This window comes from Carlito syrichta, unplaced genomic scaffold (assembly GCF_000164805.1).
Source record: "Carlito syrichta isolate Samal-C Ts95f unplaced genomic scaffold, Tarsius_syrichta-2.0.1 Scaffold312286, whole genome shotgun sequence".
Classification (NCBI taxonomy): Eukaryota; Metazoa; Chordata; class Mammalia; order Primates; family Tarsiidae; genus Carlito; species Carlito syrichta.
Window position 1 is genome coordinate 163,898 of NW_007256382.1, and position 10,496 is coordinate 174,393.

Sequence of the window (10,496 nt, forward strand, 5' to 3'; positions counted from 1 at the left end):
AGAGGCGGAAGGATCGCAGGAGCCCAGCAGGTCGAGGCTGCGGTGGCCGGGAGCGGCCACTGCACTCCAGTCTGGGCAACAGAGTGGGAGCGGCCACTGCACTCCAGTGAGACTCCAATTCAAAAAAAATAAAAATAAAAAATAAAATAAAATAATAAAACTAGGACACCTGGGAATAACAATAACTGGAAATGAGAAATGTCTATAACTGCTTTGACATCTGAAGTAATAATAATAACTAGCAATTACTAAGGACAATATTTATTTAATGTGTACTAGGTATCAAGGTAAGCACTTTACATGAAGTTTTCATTTTAATCTTCACAATAATTTTATGAATTAAAGTTCTTAAATAAATGAGAAAGCTAAGACCGAGCAAGCACAAGTAACTTGTCCAAGATTACTATAAGTATTTTATACCTCTAACTAGATCTGTGATGTGATTTCTTTCTTTTTTTGGAGTTGGAGTCTCACTTCATCGCCCAGGCTGGAGTGCGATGGCACGCTCACAGCCACCCCAGCGTTACCCTGCTGGGTTCCAGCAATCCTTACGCCTCAGCCTTCCAAGTAGCCAGAACTATAGGCATACGCTGCCATGCCTAGCTAATTTTTTATTTATTGTAGAGATGAGGTCTCACCAAGTTGCCCAGGCTGGTCTTCAACCTACAGGCTCAGACAATCCACTCGCCTCGGCCTCCCAAAGTGCTGGGATTACAGGCTGAGCCACTGAGGCTGGCCTAGATCTGCAATTTCAAAACCCATATACCTAACTTCTAAGCTAAGGTTTCTCATTGTCTTCAATTTATTATTATTTTTTAAGAATAAAACTTCTTTGTAAAAAAAAAAAAAAAAAAGATCACAACTAATGAAATGAGCTTACTTAGCCTTAGAGAACAGTAAAAAGTTACAACCTGCATTTAAAGAAAGTTTTTCTACTTGAGTTTATAAATTGGTTACCACTTTGATGTTAAAATTAGTTAAAATGTGTTCATAAGTTGTTTTAGTCATTGAAAATAAATGTGTCAACAATATATTTCACCAATACAAATTTAGTCAAAAAGTTTTTACAAATGTTCAACCAAAATAATAGAAATACATTGCTATTATACACCTAAGAACCTTAAAACTTTAAAGAGATATCACATTTTCAATGTCACAAGATTTACCTCACACATCTAAAGTCACCACTCCTCTTCCTTTTTGGCAATCACATTTTAATATTAAGCTTCTGAAGGATAAAACAGCATTTTGCAAATCATCACTTCGTTTCAAGTACTTAGAGAGGTTAATTCATTGGCCACATGCTATCCAAGTTTCTTTACTTATTACATACACATTCGATCCAAGATTACTTTCTTTTAAAAAATTTATGACTATGCTAAAACCATTACCACTGATTGTTGAGCAATTGTGAGAATGTGTGTAACAGCTTGTCTGTTAGAACAAAAGGCTGTTAACCTACCTGTCACTGCTGGTACTACTGCTGCTGCTGATTGAATCGCTACTGGAGGATCTACTTCTAGAGCCGCTGCCGCTAGGGGACCTTGTGGGTCTAGACGCTTGGCTAGCCAGTCTCTGAGGAGACTGATTTCTAGACTGGGATGAATGTGGTGACCGACTCCTGCTGTGCTGGTAATTCCGCTCTGGCCTTCTGCCTCGTACCTCCCGGGTAATATCATCCCTGTAGATATCCCTGTGTACCACACTGGGCAGTGTAAACTGCTCCCGAGCCCTAGGTTCGTATCGGGGGTCATGAGCATCAAAGCGGTTTGGACTTCGACTCCGAGAAGTATAATAGAGCCCATGCTGTAAAGTCCGCTCCCGAGGGTCTCTATAGTAATCCTGATCGTAATGTCTTGTCCGATCAAATCCTCCCGTACCCCGTTCATGGTGTCCATAGGCACTATGTTCATAAGCACGCTCCCTGTTATCTGAAGCCCTGCATTTAGGAGGGGGAAAAATATTTAATCAGAAAGGAGCAAGCAAAACTAAAAGCAATTCATGCAAACATTCACTTTCAGCATTGTCTCTGTCTTTGCAATTGGTTTTCTAAACAGCATTAAACTACTTAGTAAGCAAACACTAACAGCTTAACATTTCACTTTACTCCGAACATTATTTTCACAGCTGAGCAATTATTGGCTTAAGTATATATTGGGCTTTCATGACTACTGTTCTGCAGGTCAGTTGCTCATTTTATCAGAGATTTTCTGACTTGTTTACAGAAATATGTATATACTATCTCCTTTTTATTTTAAGTTTAATGGAACAAAAAGAGACCATCATTTTAATATGAAAGCTTTTTACACTTTCATCTGATTAAATATATAACAAACTTATCTACCTATAAATTTATGTTAGACCACATTTCCACACTACATTTTAACATAGACATGAAAGCCCTGCCTGCAGTGCACGTCCTGCAGTAGGACTTTCAAGGAAGTCCAAAAAAATTTTGTAAGAGTAACTTCTTCTCATTAACTTCTGACTGCTTGGATAATTATAAAACAGTACTAGACTACAGCAGCGCCCAATTACACTTAATAATTAAAATGGAATCTCAAAAAACAAACAATAAAAAACATTAAGAATATCAAAATATTGGGTTGCCACATGCTATTCTATGTAAATTTAACTAAGAATAAATGTTATTTTATCTCCTTGTACTATTAAATTCCACATAATTTTTATTCTGTGATTCAATTGGTTAATGTATATACTTAATGGCTATAGGAAATACATTCTTTTATCTATACTCAAGTTGCCTTAATGAAATTAGGCAATGTTGAGAACTATAAGATATTCAAAAGTCACTATTACAATGGCTTAATTTAAAAAATACTTTAGGCCAGGCACAGTGGCTCCCGCCTGTAATCCTAGCACTTTGGGAGGTCAAGGTGGGAGAATTACTTGAGGCCAGGAGTTCAAGACCAGCCTGAGCAACATGGTGAGATCTTGTCACTACAAAAAAAAAAAAACTTTAGTCGAATGTATTTGTCAATCTAAGAGCACAAAATGTGTTGCATGTACAATTATACACATGCAATTATGTGTTAATATTAAATAAAAGCTAATTCTAATTCAATAAAGAAATCTTAGGCCAGGTGCAATGGCTCACACCTGTAATCCCAGCACTTTGGGAGGTCAAAACAGGAGGACTGCTTGAGCCCAAGAGTTCTGAGACCAACCTAGGCAACACAGCAAGACCCCATCTCTACAAAATAAAAATTAAAAAATTAGCTGGGCATGGTGGCATGCACCTGTAATTCCCAGTGATTCAGGAGGCTGAGGCAGAAGGGTTATCTGAGCCTAAGAGGTCAAGACTGCAGTAAACTGTGATCGTGCCACTGTACTCCAACCTGAACCCTGGGCAACAGAGTGAACCCCGACTCAAAAAAAAAGAAAAGAAATCTTAAGTTATCTTATCTTGTAGGGAACTAGAACTCAGCCCGAGTTCCTAAAAGACCACTCCAATTGAGTTTGTCTTTAACCTAATCTTTGGAAATATCTTTTATCAAAAGGGATTAATGAATCATGAAAGATAATTAGTGTCTCTCCAGTGAAGAATATCTGGCAAAATATTATAACAGCTAACACTATGTCCCCAACACATGTCTAGATTCCAAATCTCTTCACTAATAATCCTTTTTACCCACCATTTCACTTAGCAGCAATCCCACCTTCCTAAGCAAGTTTTGGTTTTTTCCTGCTACTAACATAAAAAGCAACTAGCATGCCAAAAAAAATCAACATCTTTCCTATGTAAATGTATTTAACAACTCTCTCCTTTTTTATTCACAATTCTGAAACTTGGATATTGCAAAGTCTAACAAATCAGAGAGTTTCCTTTGAGACTTAAGAGAAAATTTCACAAATAATTCATTTAGCACCCTATCAAATGTTAATCAGTGAAAGCCATTATTAATGACTATAACAGAAGCAATAGGCAAAAGTTCTAGAGAATTACTGCTACAGCTGCTATTTTATGAATATGCAAAGTTCTTATCCATTAGGAAGATACAGAAGGCAAGCATAAGAGCTAGCAGAGCTGAAATCTAATGGCTATTCTCTGATTTATCTATTAGTACTAAATATTTCTAAAGTTAGTGGGGAAAAAAGAGAGAGTATGACTTGGGTTAGGAGAGGGGCTAATATACACAGGTCAGGACATACCAACCTTTTCCAAGTGTGGAAACACGACCTATAATCCCAATTAAATCTAGGGAGAGAATTGTGAACATAACTTCCCCAATTTTGGCCCCTCTTATGGGGGTAATCCACCTTCTTAATGGGCAAGGGTGTCAAATGATATTTAGATGAACCACAAGAAAAAAAAAATCTTAGTGACCAGACAAAATAATTCCACTGGAAGCAAGTAGTCCCAGACAAACTGTAACTCTCAAACCCCCAGACTTCTTTCTTGAGATAGCAGACAATTATAAATTGATCCACATTCATATAAATTTCCAGCCCTAAGTATGAATCAGGCAGCTGGCAGAAGGGGAAATATCCTCTACAATTCCAACAAATGGGTAGGCACAGTTGCTCGCCAATAGTTCACTTGTGTAGCCATCCAACCCAGTCAATTTTGATTGCTGTATCCACAACTGCTCATCACCATGTGTTCAAAGCTAAAGTACTTTTAATTGGACAACAACTTGCTTGAGAAATGATACAGTAATCCTCTTCGCCTGGGCTAATGGAGTCTTGACAGCATGACATCCCATACATTCCAGCAATTAGAAAAGAATAGCTATATTCCAGGATTTAGGAACATCCATCATCTCAATTTTTTCCCATTCGATCAAGGAGTATAATTCCAACAACACAGAAATTGTGTAGATCCAAAATGGAAAAATCAAACATTGCCTTCTCTCTTCTTCATCCAAGAACACATTTCCATGTTACAAAGTATTGTTTGTAGAATCCAAGTGGTTGAATCATTATGGTCTGCTAGATTTTTTTGTGACAATCCAATTCACTTGTACAATTTATGTCATGAAAATGGAGAAGCAGATATCAACTTCAAAAAGAATCTGTAGGCTCTAATATTCCAGAAATATTCCATATAATACGACCAAAAAAGCCAATAACTCCATCAGGTAGAAAGGATATATCCAAGGAAGCCCTTAACATTATCCAAGAGAAGGAATAATTAATTCTAGAAGACAGGTAACTCCAAAAATGATGCTGCCATAGGAAATCTTCCACCACTTTATCTCAGAAGTAGATATCCAAACAGCTGCAGGAAATATCCACTACGATTCCGTGAGATACCAGCCATTGGGACAGAAATCACTTCCGTTTCCAACCCAAAATAGGAAACATTGAGAATGCCCAAAACTTTAAATCCATCTGGGGCCCCTAAATATGAGTTTCTGTTTCTCACCATATCAAATACAAAATACCTGCCTACAGAAACCTTGGAACTTACCCATCAAGTCTCCGCTCATAACGTCCTTCTCGTGCATGAAGTGATGGTGGGGGGCCATAAGCAGGCCCTCCACCACCTCCTCTGAACCCAGAAACCTCTCTACTACGAGATGCTATGGAAACTGTATCATCCAAACCCCGAGCAGCACTCGGAATGGTGCCTGGTTCATTATAATCCGTGCGTAGGTCTCTATCTCCCATTTTGTTGACCGAGTTGTGAGCTTTCTGTGCACTTTTGATGTCCACAAAATCCACAAAGGCAGCCACTCCTCCTTCAGATCCCCTCTTGGGGAGAATTTTGACGCTTTCCACGCGGCCATATCTGGAAAAAATAAAGTTAACATTATTATTGCATATCAATAATTTCCCAAAAAGAGTTTTTTAAATGTTGTTTTTATTTTTAGACTATTTACATTATATATACATGAGGGAGATGCTGCAAAGTGACTTTTTAAATGGCTCTCTTTTACAGTCACATTTTTCTCTCTGGAACACATATTTGAACCACATTGTTATAGTACTCTCATTCCTTTTTTTTGAGTTGGAGTCTCACTCTGTCGCCCAGACTGGAGTGCAGTGGCCACTCCCGGTCACCGCAGCCTCGACCTGCTGGGCTCCAACGATCCTTCTGCCTCAGCCTTCCGAGTAGCTGGAACTATAGGTGTGTACTACCACGCCCGGCTAATTTTTGATTTATTGTAGAGATGAGGTCTCGCGCCAAGTTGCCCAGGCGGGTCTCGAACCCACGGGCTCAGGCAATCCACTCTCCTCAGCCTCCCAAGGTGTGGGATTACAGCCTGAGCCACAGAGCCCGGCTCTCTCGTTTCTTAAATATAACATTTTCTGAACTACCCTTAACCTTTCTAGAACACTTATCTAGAATGAATCTATCAGAAGCTTTTAGGAATATTTATATTCTAAAAAAGACTACCAAACCTAAGACAGAATCAAAGTAACTTTAAAATCTTAAAAGACTTCTTTTTTTTTTTTTTATTTGAGTTGAAGTCTCACTCTGTCACCCATGTTCCCGGCACGTTCCTGGCCAACGCAGCCTTGAGCTGCTAGGCTCAGGCGATCCTTCCGCCTCAGCCTTGCAAGTAACTGGAACTACAGGCATGCGCCACCATGCCCGGCTAATTTTTTACTTATTTGTAGAGATGAGGTCTCTACAAGTTGCCCAGGCTGATCTGGAACCCGCAGGCTCAGGTAATCCTCTCCCTGGGCCTCCCAAAGTGCTGGGATTATAGGCGTGAGAAACCACACACAGCCAAGACTTCTCTTAAAATAGAAACTAGACTAGACAAGGTGGTTCATGCCTGTAATCCCAGAAATTTGGGAGGCTGAGGTGGGAGGACTGCTTGAGCCCAGGAGTTCCAGACCAGCCTGGGCAACATAGTAAGACCTCATCTCTACCAAAAAAAAATTTGCTGGATATGGTGACCACACCTGTAGTCCTAGTTACTCAGGACGCTGAGATGGGAGGATCATTTGAGTCAAAGAGATGGAGGCTGCAGTGAGCTGAGATTCCACCACTGCACTCCAACCTGGGAAACGAAATGACACTCTGTCTCAACATAAAGAGGGGCTGGGTGCAGTGGCTCATGTTCATTCCTATAATTCCAGCACTTTGCAAGGCCAAGGTGGGAAGACTACTTGAGCCTAGGAGTTCGAGACCAGCCTGGGTAACATAGCAAGACCTCATCTCTATAAAAAGAAAAAAATAAAATAAAGCCACACTTGCCTCTGAGCATCGGCCCCCCCTTCCAATCTAAGAAAAGTGAATAATTAACTTTACTTCTTTCTGAAAAATAAATAAATAAATAAGCCAGGCACAGTGGCATGTGCCTATAGTCTCAGCTACTTGGGAGGGTGAGGTGAGAGGATCACTTCAGCCCAGGAGGTCAAAGCTATGGTGAGCTGTGATTATGCTACTGCATTCCAGCCTGGGAAACAGTGAGAATCCAACTAAAAAAAAAAAAAAAAAAAAGTACACTTTGTATTGGAGATAAAACAACTTATCTCCAAACTTAACAAAAGTGAACTTGCTCGGTATTACAAATCTATACTACAATTCTATAATGAGAAGATTAGGAAACTCTCCTCCAAAAAAAAAAAATTTAAGAGATGGTGCTACTGTGCCCGTCTAATTTTTTATTTTTTGGTAGAGACAAGGTCTTAATATGTTGTTACCCAGGCTGGTCTGAAACTCCTGGCCTCAAGCGATCCTCCCAATTAGGCTTCCCAAAGCGCTGGATTACAGGCATGAGCCACTGTGCACTAGGCCCCAGATTTTAAGTAAACAAACAAAAAAGGCTGCTTAAATCTTTATATCCATGAAAACTCAGTTGGTAAATATAATTTCCTGATTTGGTTGACTCTTTCCCAAACTATTTTCTTTAGCATTAAGATACTCCGCCGATATTCAAGATTAAACATTTACCTGACCCCTTTCTTAAAAAAAGCAATAACGATCAAGTCAAAATTAGATACATTTCCTTTTTTAACAACATCGGGTTTAGCCACAACAGATTTTCAGGGAACCTATGTAATATTCTCCAGTAGCAAGCACAAAATACCAGTTTCTAAAATTATATGGCCACTGCTTATGGTAATAAGTTACATCATTTGTAAGTTTTTTTTTTTTGAGTCGGAGTCTCACTCTGTCGCCCAAACTGGAGTGCAGTGGCCGCTCCCAGCCACCGCAGCCTTTACCGTTGGGCTCCGGCGATCCTTTCGCCTCAGCCTTCCAAGGAGCCGGAATTACAGGCATTCGCTACCATGCCCGGCTGATTTTTTGATTTATTGTAGAGATGAGATCTTGCTGCCCAGGCGGGTCTCGAACCCGTGGGCTCAGGCAATCCACTCACCTCAGCCTCCCAAAGAAAGGCGCGGGATTACAGGCTGAGCCACCGAGCCCGGCTAAGTTTTGTTTGTTGTTTGAGTTGAGGTCTCCCGCCTCAGCCTCCCAAGTAGCTGGAACTACAGGTGCCTGCCACCACACCTGGCTAATTTTTAATTTTTCTGTAGAGACAAGGTCTTGCTACATTACCCAGGCTGGTCTCAAACTCCTAGGCTCAAGCAATCTTCCCACCTCGGCATTCCAAAGTACTAAGATTACAGGTGTGAGCCACCACACAATACCTGACTGTCATTTATAATTTTTAAAGAATTAAGAAAAGCTCATTTTAAAAAGACAGAAAACACACATAAGAACATGAAACTAAGAAATTGTACATGGAGACTATAAGCTACAGTATAAAACAAATTAATAAGTTTGTCTTAAACAATTTTTTAAAAAGAGCCAAATTAGTTTTGTTAAAAAATCTTCACTATCGGCCGGGCTCAGTGGCTCAGCCTGTAATCCCGTGCTTTGGGAGGCCGTGGTGAGTGGACTGCCTGAGCCCGCAGGTTCGAGACCCAGCTAGGCAACTTGACAAGACCTCATCTCTACAATAAAATCAAAAAATTAGCCAGGCATGGTAGCGCACGCCTGTAGTTCCAGCTACTTGGAAGGCTGAGGCAGAAGAATCGCCGGAGCCCAGCAGGTCGAGGCTGCAGTAGAGCGGCCACTGCACTCCAGTCTGGGCAAGAGAGTGAGACTCCAACTCAAAAAAAAAGCAACTTCACTATCACTAAAAAATTAATCAACATATACTATATTCTAAGTTTTGGTTTTTTTTTAAAAAAGATGTAGGGTAGCTGAGGCTGAGGTGAATGGATTGCTTGAACCCGTGGGTTCGAGACCCGCCTGGGCAGCGAGACCTCATCTCTACAATAAATCAAAAAATCAGCCGGGTATGGTAGCGCGTGCCTGTAATTCCGGCTACTCGGAAGGCTGAGGCGGAAGGATCGCCGGAGGACAGCAGGTCGAGGCTGCAGTGGCCGGGAGCGGCCACTGCACTCCAGTCTGGGTGACAGAGTGAGACTTCAACTCAAAAAAAAAAAAAAGATGTAGGGTACAGTTCAGGGTTAAGTATACAAATAGTCATTACGCAAGTACCCTTGTTGATAAGGTGTGCCTCCCCCCTCTAAATTCTTTTTTTTTTTGAGTTGGAGTCTCACTCTGTACAGGAATTACAGGCCCAGCTGATTTTTTGATTTATTGTAGCGATGAGGTCTCGCTGCCCAGGCGGGTCTTGAACCTGCAGGCTCAGGCAATCCATTCACCTCAGCCTCCCAAAGGCAAGGGATTACAGGCTGAGCCACCGAGCCCGGCTTAAGTTCTTAAGAGAGAATGAATTACCCAAATTAATACAAGGTTTCCTGAATATTTGGTCTCCTTTTTTTGTTTTGAGTTGGAGTCTCACTCTGTCATTCAGACTGGAGTGCAGTGCAGTGGCCGCTCCCGGCTTATTTTTTATTTATTGTAGAGGTGAGGTCTCGCCAAGTTGCCTGGGCAGGTCACGAAGGTTTCCTTTCAATATTTGACAATTTATACAATAAGTACTGACAGTTCTCATTGGTTCCCTGAAGAATGTAATCCCAGTATATTAATGGCTTCAGATTTTACATTTGAGAGCAATGTGATATAGTGGAGGAAATATATATATGAGACTACGAGAAAAGAGAGTAGGGTTCTCACCCCAACTATTAACTACATATATGTATTTTTAAGTTGGAGTCTTATTCTAACACCCAGGCTGGAGTGCAGTAGCACACTCCCGACCACCGCAGCCTTGACCCGCTGGGCTCAGACACTACATCTAGCTGGCACTACAGGCACGAGCGATCACACCCAGTCAATTTTTATTTATTGTAGAGACAAGGTCTGCCAAGTTGCCTGGGCAGGTCTCAAACCCGCAGGCTCAGGCAATCCTCTCTCCTTGGCCTCCCAAAGTGCTGGGATTACATACAGGCTTGAGCCACCACACCCAAGCTAACTATATGTTTCTTAAAGGCACGGTTCTAGGAATTTATGCATATGGGGGAACAGATCAAAGATTCTTAGCCTCATGGAATTTACTGACAATTTTCAGTTTCCTGATCCATGAAAAGGCTGTCCTACTCTAAAACAGTTTTCAGTAATTCCACAAGAAACTCCATAATTTCCAAAGCAACATCAA

General features: G+C 40.8%; 1 protein-coding gene across 1 annotated transcript; it reads right to left on the bottom strand.

Annotated features, from left to right (window-relative positions):
* Positions 1-1,462: 1,462 nt before the first annotated feature.
* Positions 1,463-5,756, bottom strand: LOC103272369 (msx2-interacting protein-like; the record flags this gene model as incomplete). Its single annotated transcript, XM_008069881.1, has 2 exons — positions 5,435-5,756; positions 1,463-1,939 (listed from the first exon to the last, which is right to left on the bottom strand). Coding segments are annotated over exons 1-2 (677 nt in total), but the record flags the coding sequence as incomplete, so codon positions are not given.
* Between the last annotated feature and the right edge of the window lie 4,740 nt (positions 5,757-10,496).